The 26,211-nt window shown below is 46.0% G+C and overlaps 1 protein-coding gene across 1 annotated transcript in view; it reads right to left on the bottom strand.

Annotated features, from left to right (window-relative positions):
* ZNF341 (zinc finger protein 341) overlaps positions 1–26,211 on the bottom strand; it is a 1,063,660-nt gene that overhangs the window by 817,019 nt on the left and 220,430 nt on the right. Inside the window, exon 4 of the mRNA XM_044089011.1 lies at positions 19,387–19,543. Coding sequence (XP_043944946.1) covers positions 19,387–19,543 — 157 coding nt within the window. The remainder of the gene's footprint in view (positions 1–19,386; positions 19,544–26,211) is intronic.

Raw genomic sequence — 26,211 nt, forward strand, 5'->3', positions numbered from 1 at the left:
TATACCCCAAGAAGACTCCAGATAAATTTTCCTCAGGCAGACAGCAACTTTTGGAGGTGTGATGGTGAAGAGAGAGACAGCTGGGAACATATTTTCTGGGAGTGCCATGAACTGGCAGACTTTTTAGGATTCGCTGGGGGGATGAACTGTCGGAAATCCTGGCTGGGCAGATTGGTCTGATGAGGGAGATGACTTTTCTGAACTGTGATACAGAATCAGAATTGCCTCAGCATGGTAAGGTCTTGCTGTGTCAAATAATGGTGACTGCCAAAAAAGCAATTGCTACAAAATGGAAATCAAAATCTAAACCAGCTATACTAGAAGTGAATACAGTAACAAAGATAAAACAACTGGAATCGAGATCTTTATAAAAGGGTGGGAGCAAAGTACATAGGAAAAATAGGAACTGTGGGAACAATATATACAAGGAAGGAATGAGGTTTAAAAGGCGGTAGGACTTAAATGAGCTATCTAATGTTTGATTGAAAAAGACTGTGTAGACTATGAGTGATGTATAATGTTTGCAACTGGTAGTATGTCAGTATGATTTGTGGTGTAAAATGCTTGGAGCTAGGATTGTGTCGGGGTGGTTTGTTTTCATTTGTATAAATGTATGATTGCCAGTGTAATATGTGACTGTTTAATAAAGACGTTTCTTGTTTAAAAAAAGGCAGGAAGTGAATAATTTCTGTAACGTTGCTCAGGTTATGTGATATATAGCAATATATGTGAAATAAAATTAGAAGTTATGTACTCACCATAACGTTCCATCTGAGTAGGTGTATTCATTTGTCTGCAACCTGTGGGTTATGGATCCGATATCGGATCCGAACCGGCATGGTTTACCAGCTATGGATCCAAGCTCTCAGCTCCTCCCCTCACCCATAATGCCCTGCTCTACCCTCATGACCTCAGATCGAGTTTGCCAACAGCAAAAACACCCTGAAAAGGGAAACACATAATATGCAGGAAACTGAAAGGCCAGGGGGATAGGAGGGCGGGATGGTTGCAGACAAATGAATACACCTACTCAGATGGAACGTTATGGTGAGTACATAACTTCTAAATCTGAAGTAGGAGATTCATTTGTCTGCAACCTGTGGGACAGAGTCCCCAGCTACCTGAATCTTGGGCGGCCATCATGGAAGGATATTCCGGAGCACCGCGGAGCCAAATGATGCTCTACCCCTAGATGCAAGATCCAACTTATAGTGGGAAATAAAAGTATGAGATGAAGCCCACGTGGCTGCTGCACAAATATCATCTAGAGGAATCCTAGCCTTGAAGGCTGCCGAGGTAGATACTGACCGGGTTGAATGGGCATGTACACCCTCCGGTGCGGGCCTTCCTGAAGCTTGATAAGCCAATAAGATGCACTGTGAAATCCAGCGAGACAGAGAAACTTTAGAAATTGGCTTGCCCAAATTAAATTTAGCAAAGGAAATAAACAACTGGTCGGATTGCCTATGACCAGCCGTTCTGTTTAGATAAAATCTAAGTTGCCTGTGAACATCTAAAGAGTGAAGCTTGTATTCGCCTTTGTTTTCATATTTAGGAAAGAAAACAGGGAGGTTAATGGACTGATTAATGTTTGCTTCAGAAGCTACTTTAGGAAGAAAGGACGGGTTGGTCCTGAGGTAAACACGGTCCGGATGAAATACCAAGTAAGGAGGTTTAGCTGATAATGCTTGCAGCTCTGAAACTCTCTTGGCCGATGTAATGGCTACCAAAATGGCTGTCTTGAAAGACAAGAATTTGAGATCCACCGTAGCCGCTGGTTCGAAAGGGGGGGCGGTCAAGGCCTGGAGAACCAAAGAAAGGTCCCAAAGAGGAACCGCTTGTTTTACAGGGGGCCTGAGAAGAAAAGTACCTTTAAGGAAAATTTTACACAACTTGGCTGACATAAGAGGATTAGAGTCATGGCCAATGTGATAATGAGAAATTGCCGCCAGTTGTACTTTGATTGTGGAACTGCTGGCACCTTCGTTAAAAAGAGTGGTTAGAAAGTCAAGCACTAAGGGGAGAGGAACCGTGAAGGGATTCAGGCCTTGCCGCTCCGCCCACAAAGAAAACCGTTTCCACTTGCTGCGGTATACTTTCCTAGTGGATGGTTTATGAGCTGCCACCAGTATTGCCTTAACAGGTGACGAAATACCGGGAGTCCTGATCAAGAGTGGAACTGGAGCAGCCAAGCGGTCAGCTTCAGGTTGTCCAGGTTCGGAGGAGGTATGCAGGATGGATGGGATATCAGATCCGGAATGGGATCTAGAATCCAAGGAGGATTCACCGAGTGAGACCTTAGAAAGGGGAACCAGATCTGTCGAGGCCAAAACGGAGCAATGAGAATCATTCTGCAACCCACCCGAGAGGCTTTCTGAAGAACTTGGAGCATCAGAGGCAAGGGTGGATAAGCGTAAAGAAAACCGGGTGGCCAAGCATGCACCAGAGCGTCTCTTGGAGAACCTCCTGGAGGGGGTATCAGAGCGAAAAAACTGTCGCACTTGGTGTTTGAGGGAGAGGCAAAAAGATCGCATGAAGGAGTTCCCCACCGTGCGAATATGCGTTCCGCTACTTGAAAATTGAAAGACCACTCGTAAGGGGTCAGAATGGTGCGACTGAGCTTGTCCGCCAGGATGTTGGACCGACCCGGAATGTGCGTTGCTATTAGAAAGCGGTTGGTGGAGATTGCCCATTCCCAAACTCTCATGGCTTCTCGACAAAGGGGGTAAGACCTTGTTCCCCCTTGCTTGTTGATGTACCAGACCACAGACATGTTGTCCGATTGAATCGCAATTGTTCCCAAGGGAAGAAAGTCCTGAAGTGCTAGCAATGCTAAGAGCACTGCTCTCATCTCTAGAACGTTGATATGCAGTAAGGTCTCTGTATCGTTCCACGTGCCTTGGACGGTCCGGCCCGCAAAATGCCCCCCCACCCGAGGCAGGAGGCGTCCGTGGTCACCGTGGCGAGGGGGGGAGAAGCACAAAATGGGCGGCCTCCGTGGAGATCTGGAGAGTGAAGCCACCACAGGAGGGACCGCTTGCAAGCCTTGCTGATCGCAATGGGATGATGCATAGGGAGAGCAAGGTATGACCACTGTACTAAGAGAGTCCACTGGAGGACGCGCATATTGAGCCTGGCAAGAGGAAGAAGTGCTATAGCAGACGCCATGGACCCTAGAGCCCTCAGGACCAACTCCGCCGGAACAGAACTTGAGTGGAGAATGGCCCGCACCTGGAGCTGCAGATTTTGAACTCTGTCCGCAGTGAGGAAGGCTCGTAAACTCCTTGTGTCTAGCCTGGCCCCTATAAAATCTAAGAGCTGTGTGGGCGCCAGGTTGGATTTCTTTGTATTTATTGTAATGCCCAGAAAGGGAGCAAGATGGAGAAAGGAGTCTCGCGCCAATAATAGTAGATGCCTTGTTGGGGCGGTAAGAAGCCAGTCGTCCAGGTAGGGAAAGACCTGCACCCCCTGAAGCCTCAGGTGGGCCGCTACCACTGCTAATACTTTGGTGAACACCCTGGGGGCTGTGGTGAGACCAAAGGGAAGGACCCGGAACTGGTAGTGACTGGCTCCCTGCCGGAAGCGGAGGAACCTCCTGGAGCGCCTGTCCATCAGGATGTGGTAGTACGCATCTTTGAGGTCTATAGAGCACATCCAGTGATTTTCTCCCAGAAAGGGGAGAATAGATTGCAGAGTGACCATTCGGAATTTTTCCTTGGGGACTGCCAGATTCAGGAGAGAAAGGTCTAGAATTGGTCTTAGTTCCCCCGTCTTTTTTGGCACTAAAAAGAACCTGGAGTAGAACCCTGATCCGATCTGGTCTGGGGGGACGGGCTGGATGGCTCTTTTCTTTAGCAGATGGCCAATTTCTGCCAAAGCGGCCTCCCGTTGACCGGGTGGAACGTCTGGGAGGGACTTCAACTTTGGAAAGTGAAGAAAAGGGATGCGGTATCCTCTGGATATGATTTGGAGGACCCAGCGGTCTGATGTTATGGACTCCCATGCCGCTAGGTGCCCCGAAAAACGTCCCCAGACTGCCTCCAGAGTGGAGCAGCCGGGCAACCCTCAGGGTTGTTGCGCGGGCCGTTCAGAGAAAGGTTCTCTGGACCCGAAGTTTCTGGGAGCCCCTCTGCCTCTAGGGCGGCATCCTCCCTGTCCTCCTCTGCCACGGAAGGACTGGTTGTCCGGAGCAGGCTGGGACTGCTGCGACTTCCGGAACCACATCTTCTTCTGACCCTTTTGGTTCCTAGAGTAGGGCCTCTGGGGTGCAGAGAAGCGGATTCCGACGGCAGACAGCATCTTCCCGTCCTTCTCGCTCTGGGTCAAGGTTTCGCGAACGGTTTTGCCAAAGAGGGCAGAACCATCAAAGGGGGCGTTCGCAAACGACGCTTTGAAGGGCTCAGAAAAATCGCAGTGACAGAGCCAGGCCTGACGTCTAGTGACTAGGCCTGCCCCTGCGGCTCTAGCGGCGCCTTCCGTAGCGTGGGAGAGTAGCCGCATAGAGGTATTAGTAACTGACCTAAGAGTGGCCATGCGGGTGGAGTGCAGCACCCTGTCCTCCTCAGACATGGACTCTGGGGGAGATGCAGCGTATTCTTTAATGAGATCTCGCTGCATCCTAATGACGTGTGCCAGGTAGTTCAGCGCCCTTACCGAGAAGGTCGCTGAACTAAACATCCGCTTCCCCAAGCGGTCCATCATCCGAGACTCCTTGCTTGGGGGATGGACTGAGGGACTCTCCTGAGCAAGTTCCCTCTTGGTGGCCGCCGCCAACATGGCATCTACCGGAGGCCCCTTACTCCAATGGGCGCGGTCGGACGGTGGGCTGAGGATCCTATCGGGCCTCTTAGGAATTGGCTCCACGGTGTCCGGTTCCTTCCACGCCCTGGTGGTAATGAGGTCCACCAGGGGGTCGGCAGGAGGGGACACCCAAGAGGTAGACGGGCCCGCTTTAAATGCCTCCAAGAACACGGACTCGTCAGAGGAAGACTTGGGGGCAGACCACCCCCCCCCTTATACGGAGCATTTCCATGATGTCCCCAAATGAGACATCCTTGGGGGGTGACCGTGGGGAGCCTTCCCCTTCCTCCAAGTCCGTGTCTTCCGTGAGAGACTCGGGGGAGTCAATGTGCCTCCTTTTGCACGTATGCTTGCGAGGAACATCCACTGGGGGGCTGTCAGAGGACTCCTCGCAAGCAGAAATCTGTTCCATTGGAGCAGCTTGGGGCACAGAAGCGGGCTGTCCCAAGGGCCGGATGGTGGAAGCCTGGCCCAGTGCAGAGGGAGCGCGGGACGGAGCCGAAACAAGTGCCGGGGGTCCGGAGACCCTCAACAGGGCCCTCTCCACTACATCAAACGCCGAAGGGGAGCCGACCTCGACCAAAGGATCCGACAATCGGCTCCCCCTCGGATCCGAAGAGTGGATCGGAGCCGGCGCCGAAGCGCTCGGATCCGAAGGGACAGTGCGCTCCGACACAGACGGCGCCGAAGGAGCACTGATCCCCCCGGATCCGAGGCTCGGATCCAGGCTCCGAGAGGTCGGATCCGATGCACTCGAGGGTACAAAGTACTATCGGCGCCGACCCACCCCCGGCTCCGAAGCTGCTCGGCTCCAGCTGCTCCGAGCCCGGATAGCGGGTCGGAGAAGGAGCAATCGGTTTGAAAAAGGGTTTAAAGAAAGGGGTCGAGCTCCCCCCCAGAGGAAGAGCACTCCCATCTGCATCTGGGCCTGGATGAACCTTCTCATCATCCGGTCCAGATCAGCATCCGAAAGGCTATACGTAGATCTCGACGAGGCTACCGAGGTAGGCCTGGAGTGCCTACTCGATAGCCTCGACGGAGATCGGGTCTCCTCCTCCTCAGGTCCCGGTGAAAAACACACTGGAGACCGGAGCCGATAAGGGGGAGACCGAGCCGACAACGGAGCCGGGGGAGAAGCCCGCTTTGCTGGCGGGGCCGAAACAGAGGTCTTGGCCCGCCGCTTATGGTGCTTCTCCCTCCGGTCCCTTTTCTTAGCATCCCTCTCCTCCGAACCAGAAACGGGAGGTTGAGTCCCAGGAAAAGGAGGGGGTGCCGCAGAAGGAATAACCGTAGGTACGGTTACTCCTGAAGGAGCGGAGGTTGGAGCCGAGTCCGGCGGTAAAAGGCCCGCCAAAACAAGCTTGGACCTCCGCTCCTTCAATGCCCTGGGGTTGAACCCTGCACAAATGGTACAACCAGATGTGAGGTGATCAACCCCCAGGCATCTAACACACCGAGTGTGGCCATCAGCTGGGGAAAGCTTATGGCCACACTCGGAGCATTTAGAAAAGATAGATTTGGGTTGCTCTGCCATCCCAAACTATCACAGTAGTTACTAAAACTAAGGTAACTAAAACACACAATACACTCACAGGCCCAACACACACACACACACTACGCCAACAGCGAGGGGAGGGATATAACTTTAGATTAACTCTAAAAAGTAAATATGTCAAAGGGGAACCTACACTTTCACTCAAAAACCCCAAATAAATCTATTAAATTTTGAAAATTCAACACTAAAATTAGCACTTAGCTTGAGAGCTTGAGAAGCAATCCGGTCACCATGCGCGGCAAACGAGATCTGAGGTCATGAGGGTAGAGCAGGGCATTATGGGTGAGGGGAGGAGCTGAGAGCTTGGATCCATAGCTGGTAAACCATGCCGGTTCGGATCCGATATCGGATCCATAACCCACAGGTTGCAGACAAATGAATCTCCTACTTCAGATTGTTTGTTATGTTAATTATAGTGTGATTACTTTTATATGAATGTAAATTTGTCTATGTCACAAGTGATACTTCAATGAAGGTGTTTAGAAAAAAAATTTTCCCCAACTTGTGGTCATCAGGTATTAAGGGAGATAACAAGCTTTCTTGTCAGCACCTACGTCCAGTGTGTGTGGAAGTCTGCTGGAGAGCTCTTACTCCTGGACTTGCCTCCTGAGCCCACAGGGGAAAAGAAGACTGAGATCTGGGTGTGGCCAAAGCATCCTGCATAGACCTCCCAGGAATCTGTCCCAGACTAGGAGGGGGAGATGGCAGAACCAGCAGCTACATCAGTTCCCAGTTGAACCAAGATCTGAACAACTGCAGGGAGGGGTGCATGTAGAGAAGTCTACAACACAGGCACTGAGACTGCCAAATGTGCCATATGTGAGGGTCAGGACCAACAAGCCTGAAGAGGTGATGCCAGACATTGATGGTCTCAGGGATGTCTAAGGAATCAAACACAGCAACAGGACCAATATGCATATGACAACTATACAGGCTGAAGGCAGCACAGACACCCTAGCCATGACCACGGTTCTTAACATCAACCCCCAAAAGACCAATTCTGAGGAATGAATACTCAGCCTGAAAGAATGTGGGACTGGCATTGACCCCAATAGACAAACCCTGTGATGTTGAAGGGGGCAATGGCTACAACAAAGTAAATGTCACGAGCACTGATGTCAATGACAAAAGCTGACATATGAACCCCTGTGGTTGAAAGAAACTACTCCAACTAGATCACAGATGTGAACAACAATGGATAGACTCTTAGTCTTCCGATGGAAATGGAGCTTGAAATGAACCCACCAAGGACAGCTCAGGACTGAAGTCAGACAAGGAAAAATTAGAGAAGGTGCTCTTGAGCTCCCCAGGTTGATGGAACACACCTACAGCTACAAGTGCTAAAGAATGCCTATCACATGTTTTTGTAGACCAACTGGACTGAAAATTATATGATGAGTGCAGAGCTCATTGCTAGAAAGAGGATACCTCTGAAATGAGGAAAGATGGTAGGGGGAGTCCTCTTGTGAGGAGCTTCATTTTAAACATTTTTAATTTTAGTAGAAATTGGATCCACAAGAATAACACTGTCTGGAGAAATAGACAGCAGCAAAAAATTGAACAGCCTTAGGCTTTTCAGACGCTCGCTCAGAATCCCTACATTTACAATTTCCTCTAACTGCTTCTGTGATTTTGAACTAAAAGGAGAAGCCCTGGAAACATATTCTGTAGAGTGGGAGAGCCTTGGGTTTCTCAAACTCTAGTCAGTGCTTGAGTTCTTTTAAGATGAAAGGCGTGAAGGCCACAAAACACTTGTAGTGTTTAGTAAAATTACTCACCAAGACTTTCAACATATTTAACACTTTTATCTTAGTCTAAATTTTTCATCCTTCGTCTACACTTCTTAAATAACTAAGGCTTCTCCTTTTTATCCAGAACTAAAAAAAAGCAGCCAAGCAGAGAGAGCGGGAAACTACCTTCAGATATGTAATAAGATAGTCAAAAACACTGGAAAGCAGTTGGAAGTAGCTCATAACAAAATAGAATGGACCTTGCCTATAATGGAGGGAAACACAGCAAGGATCAAACCTGAGAATTTCACTAAAAAGATCTGAAGAAAGAACAGTACAATGAGACTGTTTTTAGGTGCAGGTTTTGGTACTTTCAAACTCTAAGAGTGAAAAGGAGGTGCTAAGGTACACTGGAAAAGATTTAGATACCAGGCTAAATGCTGCTGGTCTTAATCTGAGAGATGACAGAGATGAAACCCTGAATGTCAGATCTGCAAATACAAGCAGATCAACACATCTGGAGAAGACCCCAAAAGAAAGCTGGTATCAAAGTTGAGGGAGAAAACCTTATTCCATAACTATTTTAGGAAACGCATGGGCAATAAAATAAAAAAATGTAGCCATTCTAACAATTAATGAAATGGTTTCATATCCAAGAAAATGTATTAGATATGATGTTGGATAGTTAAGTGACAACTTCAAAAGTCTGATGTACTAGAAGGAAATGTATTACCTCATTTTACATATCAGTAGTCAGTAAAATCAAATGCACAGGCTTCATGGGTCTGGACAATATCTTATGTAGCTTCTTGCATAAAAAACAATAAACTTATCACCTATTATCTTCATTAAGTGATTAAAAACTGAATAAATGCCACAACTCTGGCACCAAGCAGTAGCAGTTTCCATACCAAAGGAAAGGGTAATCTTTGTCTTCAAAATTATGGGCAATATGCATGGCATAGACAGCATAACTGTGAAACCAATTTTTTAAAAGGCAATTTCGATATACTTTTCCTTAGTTAAACCCAATGCAGATTTGACATGGGTAAATGCTTTCAATACACTTATCTTCTCTGAAGTAACAGCTGCTTTGGATGACTGTGTTACTGTAAACATGGTATACACTTTGAATCCTCATGTGGGAATTATCACTAAGTTATGTAAATTAAAAATAAACATATGTTACTCATGAAATGAAAATGGCCTAATAGCAGAATACAGTGAGTAATGGTGGATGTCCTGTTACCAGGCCCAGCAAGGATAACCAATGACATTACAGCGGGCTCTGAACTAGAGTCACTCTTCTTCAGAGCTGTGTTCTCCGAAGTTACAGTAAACTAGAACTTCAAAGTTTATTTCATTTATTTACTTTCATTTATTTTATTTATAAAGTAGACAGTATAGCCACATCTCAGCAGACACTTTAGTGCTACACGTAAAAAAAAAAAAACAGCTTTTTAATTAACACTAAAGACAGTAGCATTTTGCCAACTCCACTGACATAGAAGGATAACGGCCTAACTATGACATTGGTTCAATTAATGATCTGGGTTTTGGAGGACCTGGTGAAGGGAAGAGACAGAACTATGATTAGGTAATGCCTGCTCATCACTTTCTCTTGGGGGACTGGTGCAGTTCACATGTTGGACAGAAACTTCCCATGGTACAATGCCCAGAGGCGACCACACATGCTACAGAAGTGCCTGCTTCAGTGGGGGGGCGTTCATAGGTTCATACTAGGCTATCTGCCCTAGGGCATTTATAAGCCTAGCCAGAGTGTGTTTGGCTTTCGCCACCCATTTTAAATGAATTTTGCTATGCCCTTTTTCGAGGTTAGTATACTGTGCCTCTGTCTAACAGTGACACAAAAGTGAAACCCGGGGTAAACCTACTATCTCCCATCCACTCATCAAGATTCCTCTTGAAGAGAGTCAATGAGGGACTCTGCCTAACCTGGACTGGGATTTTATTCCAGAGTGAAGGGAGCCTCTGGGTTATGAATCTGTCCCTCCAGCATGTCCTATTTATTTCAGTGCTGAGGTTCAAGTTTCTCGAGCATGTAGCTCGATTGGATTTGGATTTTCTGGGGTGCAGCATGTCCATTAATTCCGGGTTGGACATGGCTTTATACGTCAGGCACAGATCGCCTGTGAGCAGGCGGTATGCCACTGAGTAGAGCTGGAGTTTCTTTAACCGGGCAGCATATGGCATCTGTTTGAGCCCTTTGATCCTCTTGGTGAGGTACTTTTGGGGTCTTTCCAGTTGCTGCAGGTGTCTGGTAAGGTACATCCCAAAAGGGGCATTTACTCAATTATGGGCCTGATGAGGGATGAGTAAAGAGGCACGATGACCTCCCCTGATCTAAATGTGAATCCCTTCATGATTAGGTGGGCTATATAAAATGTTTTTCTAACCACTTTGGCCACGTGGTTGTCAAATAAGAGATTGCTATCAACTTGGGTCCCCAGGTACATAATTACTTCTTCCGTACTTAATGGATTACCACCTATGTGGTAATTTGTGGGCACTTTATTTTTGCCAAAGGGGATGACTATACACTTTTTGGCGTTTAGCTTGAGGCCATGGCTCTGGCACCAGTCGTCTGTTTCTATGAGGCCCTTTTGTACGATGCTTGTGTCGGCTGGAGAGTTTATTATGGTGCCCAGTTTGCAGTCATCTGCGAAGTTGGTCAGCCACAGTCCTTCTGTGTTAGCCTGTACCTCCGAGAAATATATACCGAACAAGAGAGGTCCCAGGACTGAGCCTTGCGGGACGCCACTTGTAACTGGTTTGGAGTCTGACATGGCTCCAGCAATTCTAACTATGTGGGTTCTGTCCTTGAGCCAGTTTGCAACCCATCTAGTGACATAGGGGTTTATATTTAAGCTGGTGAGCTTATCTATAATGCCCGAGTGGGGTATTGTATCGAAGGCTTTTGCAACGTCCAGATAGGCTGTGTGGACCACCTTCCCCTCGTCAATGGCCTTGGTGACTGTTTCAAAGAAATCGACCAGGTTTAAGAGGCAGGATCTGCCCTTAACAAAGCCGAACTGGGTAGGATCCAGTGTCTGTAGGTCCCCAATATCTTTATTTATGAGGTCCATGATGATCCTTTCCATAGCTTTGCAGACCAAGCTAGTCAAGCTTATGGGGCGATAGTTTCCAGGATCCGCACCACCTTTGTGGAGAGGGACCACTGTTGCTGTACGCCACTCTTTGGGTACATATCCTGTAGTAAGGCTGAGATTGAACAGTAGTTTTATCTTTGGGTTTAGTTCTTCTTGGAGTTCATGTAGGACGCAGCCCGGGACACCGTCTGGTCCCATTGATGCTGTGTTTTTTGCATTGGAGAGGGCGGCTCTTACCCGAGCATTTGAGATGTCAGGGGGGCAGCACTCTGCTGGGATAGATATTTGCCCTTTTGGTGGGGAAGGGGGGAGAAGTTTGTGCTGAACCTGTCAGCTAGGATGTTGGCAATGTCTGTGGGTTCGGTGTATTTTTTGTCATTTTGGACTAATTCTGAGCATATCTGGGGATTCCCACCCAGGTTCCTAACATAACTAAAGAAAGCCTTGTGATTATCCTTAGTGTCCTTTGCAATTTTTCTCTCGAAGCTGGCCTTAGATGATTTTATGAGTGCCCGTAGTTTTTTGCTAATACTGATCAGAGATGCCTTCCCTTTTTGGGATTTTGCTCTATCATGTAGTAGCTTACTCCTTCTATTGTATAGTTTGTTTATGGCTGGGGTCCACCAGACAGGACGCCTAACTTTGGAGGATTGAGTCTTGGTTTTATTTGGGATTGCATGATCCATGCATTCCTGAAGGTGTTCATAGACTGCGTTTATAAAGGATTTTGCGGTCTGGGACGTATTTTCCACAGGCCCGGGGGCTTTGAAGGATTCCACCTAGGTTTTGAGGAGTGTGAAATTTGCTTTAGAGAAGTTTTTCACTGTGGTTTTCTGGGCAGGGGCTGGGGTCGGGATGTGAATATCTAGTGAGATTAGTTTATGGTCTGATCTTACCAGTGAGGGATACACTTCTGGTCTGGAGCACAGAGTCCCCATCTTGGTGATGATCAGGCCCAGTATGTTTTCCCAAATTTGTGGGAGTTGCAACAAGTTGTTCCACAGCATTTGAGTTTATAAATTCTAGGAACCTTTGGGCTAGGGTGTTGGAGCTAGAGTAATGCTCCCAGTCTATGTTAGTGTAGTTAAAGTCGCCCAATATAATGGTGTTTGGAGAGACCTTCATATTTTCCAGTGTTCTCAGGAAGGCCGAGTGGGGTTCCTGGATTTGGGAGGGTGGTCTGTAGCAGGCTATAAACTGGAAGGCCGTTTTACCCACTGTTAGTTGCACATGGATAGTCTCTGATACTTCGTGCTGTGCCACCAACCTGGAGGTGTGGGTATCTTTGACAAATATTGATACTCCCCCTCCTTTTCTGGTTCGGTCCAAGTTTTGGGGCCAAAAAACATGGTATGAGGTATAACCTGGTAGTGCTGGGGGTTATGCCACTTAAAGAAGTGAGTGTCATACTCAACAAGTCCACTGCATGTCAGACCATGCAGTGTACTACCAGGCATGTGCAATTAGAGGTTTACGGTTTAAATGCAAAACCTTTGTCCCTGCAAACAAGTGACATCACTGCCTTTTTCCTAAGAAGAACTTAGGGGGCCAGTGACTCTCTCTTAGGAAAATGAACATGCCAACTGAGCAGGAGGGGAAAGGCTTGATAGTCACCAGGTGAAGCAGCAAAAATGCTTCTGTAGAAAAAAAAAAATATATATATATATATATATATATATATATATATATATATATATATATATATATATATATATATATGTATACACACACACACACACACACACACACACACACACACACACACACACACACACAAATAAATAACATTTACTTAAAAACTGGATGGGCAACGTCAAAAATAAACATTAGAACAAGATATCTAGGGACAAAGGTAGAAAAAGTACAGTTTTGTACCTACCATAAATGTAGATGTTCGAGTGTTCACCCTGCTGCAGTCATCACACTTGGGTTATCCTGTCGTCAGGCGGTCCCCGCAGTCGGCCGGATTTCCAAAGTCTTGGTCCGACGTCGGTTGCTGTTGCCTCATCCCTGACGTCAGTGTGCCAGGGGTACATATATTGCAACCGACGCCATTTTTTTCAGTTTTTCTTGCCCCAGATGTCAGGTGCCCCCAAAAGGGTGATCAGATTTAGCACCAAATGGTGTGAACACTGCACAAACACAAAATCCCTTCAGCTATAAGCAAATACATCAGTAAGGCATAGCAGAGATTTAGCCAGAAGATCAGAGGGGATGGAGGGAGAGTAACCTGGACTGCAGCAGGGTGAACACTCGAACATCTACATTTATGGTAGGTACAAAACTGTACTATGTTCATCGTGTTACGCTGCTGCAGTCATCACACTTGGGTTGAATCCCAAAGCTAAGGTAGGGGGGAGGTGTCATAGAGGGTTAGTGGAGGCAATGAGGCCCTGCAGAACTGCAGTGGCGAAGCCCGCTCTGGACTTAGAGTAAAGAGGTAAGTGATAGTGTTTGGAGAAGGTGTGTACAGAACTCCAAGTTGCAGCTTCTAAAATTTCTTTTGTAGGAACCCCACTGAGAAAGGCTGTAGAGATAGCTGTTGCCCTGGTAGAGAGTGGGATCTAATGGTAGGAGGAACTGGTTTCCCATGATGGGTATAACAGAACCGTATGCAATGGCCTATCCATTTGGAAATGGTTTGTTTGGATATTCCCTTGAGAAGTTGTAGCATAGGATACAAAGAGCTGGTAAGTTTTTCTGAAAGCCTTAGTTTTATCCAAGTAGTAACGAAGCTGCCTGTGAATGTCCAAGGAATGCAAGAGTCTCTCACCTTTGTTCTGTGGATTGGGAAAGAAAGTAGGTAGGTGGATGGTTTGAATTAAAGCTACATTGGAAACCACCTTAGGCATGAAGGACGGATTAGTTCATAGAGAAACTCTGTCTTGATGAAAAATGAGGAAAGGCTCCACTGCCATTAGTGCCTGTAATTCTGAGACTCTCCTAGCAGAAGCTATTGCCAGGAGCAGGGCAGTCTTCCAAGATAGGAATTGAAGGTCTGCAGAGAAAGCTAGTTCAAAGGGAGGTAACATTAGTTTTTCCAGAACAAAGTTGAGGTCCCATGTTGGTGTAGGAGCTCTTCTAGGTGGTCTAATGTTTTTTGCCCCTCTGAGTAACTGCCTTAGTAGAGGATTTGAAAATAAAAGTGGATTTGTGTCGTAGTGAGCTGAAATAGCTGAAGCATGGATTTTAATTGAGGAGAAGGAAAGTCCTTTATGCAACATCTCAGCTAAATACTGCAGAATATGAGGCATATGAGGCTGAGTTGTGTCTTGGCCTTTAGCTTCGTTCCAGGCAGAATACCTTTTCCATTTGTCCGAGTAAGCCTTCCTGGTGCTTGGCCTCCTGGCTTCCAGTATAACATCCAGAACTGCTTGTGAAAGGGGGGCTGGTTGGATGTTTAGTAGATTTGCCATGTAGCCAGGTTTAAGGTTTTGAGCTGGCTGTGTAGAATCTGCTTGTTTTGTTGCGTGAGCAAATGGGGTATTTGAGGCAATATCCATGGTGAGCTGTGAGCCATATTCTTCAATAGCGGGTACCAGTGCTGGTGTGGCCAGTCTGGGGCTATGAGAATCAGTCGTGGTTTCTCCTTTTTGACCTTCAAAAGAACCTTTGTGAGAAGAGGTAGTGGAGGAAAGGCATATGCTGTCAGGTTTTTCCAACTGAAGGAGAGAGCGTCCACTTTCCAAGCTTGATGGTGGAATGCCCTTGTACAAAATTTTGGCAGTTGGTAGTTTTGAGGACTGGCAAACAGGTCTATATTTGGAAGGCCCCATTTTTTGAGTTATCATTGTAAATATTTGTGGGTCTAGTTTCCACTCGTGAGGATCTTTGATGTTTCTGCTTAGGTCGTTTGCCAATGTGTTTTTCTGTCCTGGCAGGAATTGAGCTTGTAACTGGACTTGGTAGGCCAGAGCTGTGTTCCATAAGGTCATTGCTTGCCTGCAAAGAGGGTAGGAATGTGTGCCCCCTTGTTTGTTTATGTACCACATTACTGTGGTGTTGTCCGTCTTTATTGCAAGTTGTCCTGGATGTAGTAGATCCTTGAAGGCTGTCAGAGCTTTCTGTACAGCTAGCATCTCTTTTTGATTTATGTGCAGTTTTCTTTGTTCTGCAGTCCATAGGCCTTGAATGCATTGTCCTGCCATGTGTGCCAACCAGGCATAGTCTGAAGCATCTGTTGTGATAGTTTGCCTGGCTGGGGGCAAGGTGAAAGGCTGACCCTTGTTGAGGTGACATGCCTGGGACCACCATAGAAATTCCTTTTGAAGGCAGGGAATGAGAGATATCACTGTGTCCAAGCTGTGGCTGTGTTGAGACCATACGCTTTTTAGGTACCACTGTAATTTCCTCATATGCAGTTTTGCAAATGGTATTATCAGAATGCAAGATGCCATGAAGCCCAAAGCCTGCAGAATTTTTCTTGCAGTTAATTGGGTCTTTGTTGCCATTGTCTTGAAATATTGAGTCAGTTGTAGTTGCTTGTCTGGTGTAAGATAAGCCTTCTGGGCCATTGTGTCCAAGCTGGCACCCAGGAATGTCATTTTTTGTGAGGGTACTAGTTTTGACTTCTTTTTGTTTACTGTGTACCCCAGACAATTTAGTAGATGCTTCACAAAAACCAGATGATGTAAGAGAATGTCTTTGCTTTCTCCTTGGATGAGGCAGTCGTCCAGGTATGGATATATTTGAATTCCTCTTTGTCTGCAGTATGCAATTACTGGTGCCAGGCATTTTGCGAAAACTCTGGGCGCAGTAGATAAGCCAAAGGGCAGTGCAGAGAATTAATAATGAGTTGAACCTGCAATGAAATGGAGGCATCTTCTGCAACTTTGTCCAATAGGGACATGCAGGTATGCCTCCTTGAGGTCCAATGTTACCAGCCATGCTTCCTTGCCCAACATGGGAAGTAGCTGCTGTAGTGTTAGCATCTTGAATTTGGGAACTTGTAAGTAAGTGTTTAGAATTGAAAGGTCCAGAATTGGTCACCAAGCATTGTCCTTTCCGGGTACTAGAAAGAGCCTTGAGTAAAATCCTTGGCCTTGCTCTCGAGTCGGTACCCGCTGAATGGCTCTCATGGCCATGAGAGCTGTAATTTGTCTTTGTGCTTCTGCCCACTGATTTTGTGGCAGGTTTGGCATTCCTCTTTTCATTGGCAAGGTGTGAAAGTGGAATCTGTATCCTCGTAAAATTATGTCTAGGACCCATTTGTCCTTTGTGACCATGTGCCAGTTGTCTGCAAAAAGTGCTAGTTTTCCCCCCAAGGGGGCTGACAAAAGAGTTTTGTTTGGCCAGCCGAAATGCAAGTCATTGAGTTTGCCTTCTGGTGGGTTGAGACCTGTCTTCTCCTCCCTTCTGGGTTGAAGTGCCCCATTGGCGAGGGTTATACTGGGCTTGTGGTTGTCCTCTGCCCCTTGGGCGCCTGTATTTACCCCTCTGAGGTCTGTCAGTGGCTGGAAAGGACCAATTTTTTGTTGGCCAGTTTCTGATGAAGCGAGGGGGTTGTACTTGTAGGAAATCTTTGACTGTCTGCATTGACTTTGCCTTATCTTCCATTTTCTTTAAGACTTCTTCTGCTTTAACTCCAAAAAGAACATCCTGCTGTAAGGGAGCATCTAGTAGTTTTGCTTTAACATGATCAGGCAGACTTTGTTCCTTTAACCAAGCATGCCTACGTATAACTGATCCAGTGACAGCTGCTCTGCAGGAGGCCTCCAAAGAATCAAACCCACATTGTAAGGTACGTTTACCCACCTGCTCAGTGGCGTGTAACAAATCCTGTACTTCTTTCAATTCAGATTGTTGAGGGAGGGAGGTTATCTTTTGTTTTAACTGAGAGATTAGAAATTGCTGATACTTAAGCATATGAAATTGACAATTTAGTGCCCTCATAGTTAATGTGGCTGAGGTGTAAACCTTCTTCCCCCACCTGTCTAGTGCTCTTGAATCCTTCTCAAAAGGTACTGCGTTTTTAGCCATTGAAGCCTTAGCCCCCTTGGGACCCTGGGAGATAGTCTCTGGATCAGCTACTGGACTTTTGTAAAGAAATTTGTGGGAATCAGATACTCTGTAGTATCTGTCAGGCTTAGCCGGAGCAGGAGGTAAAGAGTCTGGGTTGAAACTGGATTCTAAATAGACATCATCCACAATATCCAAAACAGGTGGGAAGGCTAGAGGTCTGTGTTGGGGGAGTAAAAGAAACTCTCTGAGCCTTTTCTTGGAATCAGAGTAATCCTGACCTTCCCAGTGAAAATGTTCCCTCATAGTGTTTAAAGTTTCCCCAAAAGAGTAGTCTTCAGGAGGGGAAGCTGAGGGTATAGAGTCCTCAGCATCAGAAACTTCATAAGGAGAGAAGGAATAGTCTTGGTCCTCAGAAGAATCTGAAGAAATAGACAGTTGCTCAGAGGAAGCAGAATCTTCCTCTTGTCTAGGCCTTTTGTCAGGAGGGGGCTGTGAACCCCTGATAAGAGAAATCAAATCTTCAGCCATTTTGAGCATCTGTTTCTTAGGCATAGGGCCTTGAACAGGAGACTGAATTGTAGGCTTTTTAGATTTAGAAGGAGTCTTCGACTTAGAAAACGTTTTGACTGTGAGAGTCGTCGGTCTGAAAACGCCTTCAGAAACCGATGGTGTTTCAGAAGCACTGACGTCTTTAGAAGGTAAATCGTCGGAAGGCCCTGAAGTAAAAGGCTGCATCGGCCTAGTACATTCCGTCAAAATATCCGTAGCGGTCTCAGGTTCCAAAACTGCGGTAGTCAGGGGCTGCGTTGGAGCCTCACTGAGAACCGGAGACCGGGTCAACCGAGGCCTCGGAATCTGCCTTAAGCCTGGGCTGTCGGTCCTTATCCCTGCGCTTTTTGTGCAAGCCGGTAGTCGGTAGCTGCGACGGCATGTTATAATTAAATTTTCTACCAAAAAAGTGATGTGCGAAATCAAATTGTCTTTTAATAGTACGCTTATTAAACCTAGCACAAAATCGACAAGAAGTGACGTCGTGATCAGGGCCTAGGCAAGGTATGCAATAAGAATGAAAATCCTTATGAGGTATTTGCTTCCCACAAGAAATGCAATTGCTAACTTTTTCTGACATCGGTCTGAGGCAAGAAAAGTTTCCCCAATGGGGTACTTAGCTTTATAGAAGACTTCGGTCTGAAATTCGAAAATCTCAGGAGTTGGCCGACCGGCACTTGCGAACTGCTTCTGCTTCGGGCACCGCACAGCAAGAAAGACTGGAGAAAATGGCGTCGGTTGCAATATATGTACCCCTGGCGCACTGACATCAGGGATGAGGCGACAGCAACCGACGTCGGACCAAGACTTTGGAAATCCGGCCGACTGCGGGACCGCCTGACGACAGGATAACCCAAGTGTGATGACTGCAGCAGGGTAACACGATGAACATCTAACTTAATTTTAACCTCAGTGTTTTAACTTTGGTTAGAATACTCTCAGTGATTCATTCATGTCTCCAAAACAATGCAGTACTCTATAATCTCGGTACCTAACTCCTGATGCACCTCACAAAGGACAAAGATTCATAACAAGAAAAACTCATCTTGAAAATATAAGCCAACCATAATGAATGAATGCAGTGTCCCTTTTACATGATGCACACAAACTACGCAGAGGGAATCGGCTTCAAAGCAGGGACAAATTTATCTGGTTTAAAAATGTAATCGTACAGTACACAACTGCAGGGCAAACATATGATTATATAATACTATGCTGGCAATATTAATGGCAACAAAAGAATAATACCTCACTCAGACAGACCTGCTCTCCTCAGAAGTGAACAAGCTGCTACAATTGTTGCCTTAAAAAACTTTTTTTAATATACGAGAGAAAAAAAATAGAAATAATGACCATCAAGCTTTCTAACTCTCTCAAGTTTAATATGGTCTCCTGTAAACTCCAGACCTGAAGCTTGAATGCCAGACATGATTAACATTCCATTGCTACCATAACCTCTGACGTCATCAGTATGGCTACTACAATTCTCTTTTAGTTATGGAAGGAAAACTTAAAGAAGTCACACAGTTCTGTGGGTCACAGACTGCAAACATATAACTACCCAACATAAAAAGAGAGATTCAGAAAGTGTAAAAAAATACTAAACATTAAGGTGAAAGCTAGATGACAGTTGTGGAAGATAATTAAAAGCAAATTCAGCCTACCTGAACAGAGGGCTGTACTGTCGGTAGTGACTGATCCAGTGATGTAAATGCTGACATGGCTGACATTAACACCTCATCACTCACTAAGACATTGCCCTGCACCAGTGTCTGGATCAGTGGAGATTGAGGCACTGTGATATATGTTGAAATGTGCTAGGAAAGAAAAAACATGTAATAAGACAATGAACACAAACACATACACATCACTATTTAGAAGTGCATCTGAAAATTATATTAATGGAGTCAATGTTACATTGCTATTTTCTCAAATGGGGAGATATGTGGTCAGGGACAAAATGGAAACAATAAGTGCTGATTAAACATCTCATTATCTCTGTAATTAAAATATATCATAGCAAATCAATTGAGAGAAATGCGAGCTGCCCTGTTGATGGAAAAGTTAATCCAATTTATACATTGTTCCTAGTAGTTGTCATTTCATGTTTTTTTTTGGCTTTTGAACAAATCCAGTATGTATATTCCTAGCCCATCTGAAGCTTTTCCGCATATTGGTTGTACTATTGCAAAGGTATCACAATCATTTACACACCACTCATGTGCAGATTACCCTTACAATCCCATACCATTGAGGGCACATAACATATCACTTGATAACTATAGGAATCACAGGATGTTGGAAAAGATTGTCTCTTTCCAATGAATACGCAATTCACAAAGAAAGAATGGGAGGACATATGTATGGCTACCAAATATGCAATAAACTCTAGAAGATTTAGGATTTTTAGTTTGAAGTGTTTGCATAGGTACTTTTATACCCCAACCAGACTCTACAGAATTTTTCCTCATGTAGATGGCAAATGTTGGAGATGTCATGGGGAAGAAAGATGAAAATCGGAACATGTTTTGGGAGTGTAATGACTTGGCAGACTTTAAAAGTTCCCTACAGAGTACTCTGTCAGACATAAAAAGATGTCATGTACTCACTATAACGTTCCATCTGTGTTGTCTGCTTCAGTCTTCATCAATCCTGTGGTCTCAGTTCCGACCTGGGAACCAACTCGGCTGTTAAGCTAAGGATTCCAAGCTAGAGCTCATCCCACCCTACCCATACTTCCTCACTCCTCCTAGATAGCTCAGATATAGTTTGCTGCCAATATTCCCAGCAGAGAAATTACATATTTTAACAAGAGAGCTTAAAAGATGCTCAGGAGCTCAAAACAGGAACACAGGTTCCTAGCACTATCAGTCAGGTCCTTCAGATACAAGGAAAGGGGAAAGAGGAAGGGAAGGTTGATGAATACTGAAGCAGACAACACAGATGGAACATTATGGGGAGTACATAACTTCTTTATCTGATGTTGTCTGCTCAGTTTTCATCAAACCTGTGGGACAGAGTCCCCAGCTATATAGATCTGGGTGGCCTCATGGAAGGATATTACGGAGTACTGCATAGCGTAAAGCAGCCCTATTCCTAGAGTTGATATCAAGTTTGTAATGCAAAATAAAGGTGTGAGAACTTGCCCATGAAGCAGCTTCACAAATACCTTCCAAAGAAACCCTAGACAAAAAGGCCTGAGACGTGGCTATGGATCTCGTAGAATGAGCTCTGACTCGTCTAGGTAAAGGAACATTGTTCAACGAATAAACATGAGAAATACAATCCCTTAACCATCGAGCAATAGTAGGTTTGACAACAGCTTTCCCTTTTCTGGGATCTGAGAAAGCCACCCATCAAAACTGATCAGATTTTCTGAAAGATTTTGTCCTATCGAGGTTGAAGAGCAATTGTCTATGAATGGCTAAGAGGTGCAACATATACTCACCCTTATTCTGACAATTTGGGGAAAAACACCGGGAGGTTAATGGATTAATTAATGATATTTACTGATGCAACCTTTGGTAAGAAAGAGGGATTACCATGTAAATAACTCTGTCTTTATGGAGAATAAGACAGGGGGATTTGGAAGACAAGACTTGAAGCTCCGAGACCCTTTCGGCAGAAGTAATTGCTACTAAGAAAGTAGTTTTCCAGGAAAAAAATTTTAAATTTGCCTTTGCAGTTGGTTCAAAGAGAGGTAAGGTCAGTGCTTGGAGAACCGATATAAGAACCCATTTAGGAGTAGGGTCCTTGACAGGGGGGACAAAGAAGGAATGTACCCCTGAGAAGGGCTTTGCAAAACTTAGAAGAAGCTAAAGATGTATCATTTTCTCCAAATATGAAAATTAGAAATGGTTGCCAACTGAACTTTGACAGTAGAAAAACTGGTCCCCAAATGAAACAGACCAGTTAGGAAATCCAAGACTGCTGCAATGGCTGCCGTAAGTGGGTCAATGTGATGCTGCTGGGCCCAAAATGGAAAACAATTTCCACTTACTTTTATAAATTTTCCTGGTAGAAATTTTACAGCAGGAAATCAGAATCCTCTGGACTGGGGAAGAATGCCTGGACTGTCTAGCCATCAACAGAATTAGAGAAACCATGTGGTTAATTTCAGGTTGTGGAGATCCAGATGGAGTTGCCCTGAGGGGTGAGACAAAAGATCTGGAAAAGATTCCAGCGTCCATGGAGAGCAAATTAAATGAGACCACAAGAAGGTGAATCAGACTTGTTGACGCCAAAAGGGAGCAATGAAGACCACTTTACCCTTCAACCTACATGCTTTCTGAAGAAATTTGGGGATCAGAGGAACAGCTGGAAATGCATTAAGACCACCAGGGGGCCAAGCATGGTCTAGAAATCTCTTGCTGACTGTCCCTGTGGAGGGATCAGGGCAAAGTACCTGCTGCATTTGTTGTTGAAGGAAGAAGCCAAGAGGTCGCAGCAAGGCTGACCCCATCTGAGAAAAATCCTGTTTGCAGCTGATTGATCCAGAGACCAACTCATGGGGCATCAATAACACTCTGCTGAGCCTGTATGCAAGTATGTTGTGCTCCCCAAGAATGTGCATTGCAACTAGAAAGCAGTTGGTAAAGAAAGACCAATGTCACACACTCACTGCTTCTCAAAAAAGGGGAGAAGACCTGGTTCCACCTTGTTTCCTGATGTACAACACAACAGAGAGATTGTCAATCTGAATTGCAATTGTTCCAAGAAGAAGAAGGGAGTGAAGGGCTTGCAATGCTATATGTACCGCCCTCATCTCTAGGGCACTGCTATGTAGACTGGTTTCCTGGGGAGTCCACCTGCCTTGAACTTTTCTTCCCAGGTAATGCCCCCCCCAGCTGGGAGGCATCCATGGTCAGCATGACAATGGGATTGGGAAGAATGAACAGTCGACCTTGAACCACTTCTGCAATGTATAGCCACCACAAAAGAGAATTTCTGCACACCCAAGACAGTTTTATAGGATGATTCAGGGGTTGGTGCAGAAGGGACTATTAAACTGACAACATCCACTGCAGGACTCTCATGTGTAAGCGAACTGTCAGTAGTAATGTAATTATTGCAGCCATAGACCCAAAGCCCTGAGAACAAGATTTGCTGGAGGGACTGGAACCACTAGCATTTGTCTGATATGCATCCTTAGTAACAAAAATCCCATCTGGTGGAACATAGGCCAGGGTTTAGATCGTGTCCAAATGGGATCCTATAAAATATATCATTTGCACTGGTTGCAATTACGACTTCTGAAGATTTAAGTTAATCCCAAAGGTTGGGGCCAGTTGCAAGAGAAAGCCCCTGGCCTGAATCAGTAGACGCCTGGGTGGTGCGACTAGGAACCATTCATCCACACAAGGAAACATGTGGAATCCCTACAGTCTGAGGTGAGCTGCAATTACTCTCATGCATTTGAACACCTTGGGGCTGTGGTGAGACTAAATGGAAATGGACGGAATTGGTAATGACTGGCTTCCGGCCTGAAATGCAGGCACCTTCTGGAGCATCTGTTCATTTTGATATGACAGCACACATCCTTCAGGTCTATCAAGCACATCCAGTCATTCTTCTGGAGAAAGGGAAGGATGGACTGAATCATGACTATCCTGAACTTCATGCTTTTCACTGAATTGTTCAGGTAAGTTAGGTCCAGTATGGGCCTGAGGTCTCCGGTTTGCTTTGGAACTAAAAAGAGCAGGGAGTAAAATCCGTGATCCACGCTGATCTCTGGGAAGCTCTTTGATGACTCTATTGAAGCAACTTCACAATTTCCAAAGCTGCCACCTCATTTTGATTGAGTGGAACATCAGGGTGGTGGTGTTTTGGCCTGGGGAGGTTTGAAAAGGGAATCAAGTAATATGTATAATTCCTTGCACCCATCGGTCATTTGTGATGGCTAACCAGGCTTTTAGGTGCAATGGACAATGTCTCCTGACTGCCTCCAGAGATGGAGAGTCAGGCTACACTTCAGGGATGCTGCAAAGGATTTCTCCAAAGGAGAATCCTGAGACCACTGATTTAGCAGACCTCCTCTGTCACGTGGGTGATGTCTACCCCTAAAATTATTCCCCCTCTGCCCCTGGGTGAAAAATCTCCCTGGCGTCCTGGAAAGGACCTTGTGACCTTCTGAACCACAACTTCTTTCTCCCACACCCAATTCCTGGAGAAGGACATTTGCAGGGTAGAAAAGTGGATTCCAACAGTAGACAGGGTCTTTCCATCTTTCTCGCTGCAGGGTAGTGTCTTTCATATTATCCAAAGAGGGAGGAACCCTCAAAGGGGGCACTGATGCGTGATGCCTTAAAAGGTTCTGCAAAGTCACACAGCCGCATCCAGACAAGACGCCGAATGGCAATGCCAGAACTGGCAGGTCTAGATGTACCCTCAAATGCATGAGAGATGACCCTGACGGATGCATTGGAAATGGATGCAGAGGGGCCATACGGGAGGAGAAGGAGTTCCATTCCTCTGCTGTCATGGACTCGGGGCCGGGGCTAGAGAGTTCCTTAAGTAAGTCCCTCTGTAGCCTTGTAAAGTAGGAAATATAGTTGAACACTTTGAGGGTAAAAGTGGAAGAAGTGTAGACCCTTTTTCTGAATCTGTCCCTAGCCCTAGCCTCCCTGTTAGTGGGATGGACAGTGGAGCTTTCATGTGTAAGCTCTTTCTTGGTGGCCACTGCAACAACCATGGCATCTACTGGAATGCCCTTCGTCCAGTGAGGCCTATTCTTTGGGGCACTAACAATCTTTTCAGCTCTCTTTGGTGTCAGCTCTGCAGCACCTGGTTCCTTCTATACCCTTGCAGACACCAGGTCCACCAGGGGGTCTGCAGGTGGGGATACCCAGGATGTAGATGGGCTGGTCCCAAAAGCCTCCAGGAACACTGACTCATCAAGGGTTGGGTTTGGGTCTGACCAGCCACCTCTCTGACGAAGGATTTCCAAAATGTCTTCAAAGGAGATGTCAGGTGGAGATCTAGGGGACCCCTCCCCTTCATCAAAGTCAGTGTCTGTCATGAGATATTCCTCTGGGGAATCTAGATGTATCCTTTTGCACCTTTTCTTCCGAGAAGCTTCCTCGGTGGGGTGCTCTGGGGAAATATCAGAAGAAGTCTGGGCTTCCACAAATGGAAGAGCCTGGAGGCCCTGCAGTACCAGCTGCCCCATTTGCAGAACAGAGGTTTCCAATGCAGAGCTCAGGAGGGGAAGGGGCGGATCTGAAACTGTAAGAACCGGGAGTCTCCTAGGACTGGAGATGACCCTCTCCACCACCTTGAAGGCTGAAGGGCTCCTGGAGTCCCAAGGAAGTCTCCCCTGCCCTGAGGGGGTCAGGAGCAGACTGTCCCCCATCATCAGCAGCCCTCCGCTCCAAGGAAGGAGTCACTGGTGAACTGTTTAACACTGAAGCAATGAGGGGAAGCAACAGCTCCTAAAACTTCGGAGTCAAAGTCATCCCCCTGGAGTTGACATCAAGGCTTCAACTCCAAGACAAGGTAGGAACCGAGCAAGTGAAGGAAGAAGTAGGGCTCGAAGAAGTAAAGACTATCGGAACCCAGGAACCAGCCCCTGGGACCAACAGATAAGGGAACTCCAACGCAACAGGCTGGATCAGATAAAGACATACTATATTGCAAGGAGAAGCTCTGCCCGCAGATCTTGTAGGGGACGGAGCTGGAATGACCCCCATCTGAATCTGCATATGACGAAATTTCATCAGTCTGTCCACCTCATTCTCAGAAAGGCTACAAGAGGACTTGATGGACAAGGACACTGAAGAGGGTCTGGAGTGATGTCTGGGAGAGGTATCCCAAGGGCATACTTGGCACTGCAGTTTCCAGCCCCGACAAGGCTACAGGAGCACAGGACAGAGGGGTAGCTGCATAGATCAGAGCTGAAGGACTCTGCTCCGAGGTTCTCGGGGTCTTTTTCAGAGGCTCTGAAAAAACTATGATGGTGGGGTCCAGGGGCCGTTTCTTAGGGTCTCTGGCCTCCTCTGAATTTTGGCAGGGGTTTGAGTCCCTGAGACAGAAGAAACAGCTGGAGAAGGAGGAGGATTAATACCCTTGAGAACCAGCTTGTTCCTTAAATCTGAAATGGCCTGGGGGGAAGGAAGGCTTAAATAGACAATAATGGTGTCACTGTCAGAATATTCCAAACTATTATAAACACACCAAAAAAGTTTATTATAAAGCTTTCGGGTCTCACACCCTTCCTCAGTACAAATAAAATAAGCACATTCAGCATTTAAATAGGAGATTAAAATCAAGTCACATGCTTCAGCCCAACCATCCACTCATTCAACAATCAATTCTTAATATAATGGGAAGGAAGGCTTTACAGATGAAACAAACAACCTCAAGGTGGGCAGGACCCAGACAATATATGCACTCCCTGTGGGCGTCAGATACAGGGATCTTGTGCCCACAGGAAGTACATTTTTTAAAGTCAACAGGCTTGTCAAACTTCTCTGACATGATAAAGAAA

The sequence above is a fragment of the Protopterus annectens genome, chromosome 12.part0, assembly GCF_019279795.1.
Source record: "Protopterus annectens isolate FY-2018-M chromosome 12.part0, PAN1.0, whole genome shotgun sequence".
Taxonomy (NCBI): domain Eukaryota; kingdom Metazoa; phylum Chordata; order Ceratodontiformes; family Protopteridae; genus Protopterus; species Protopterus annectens.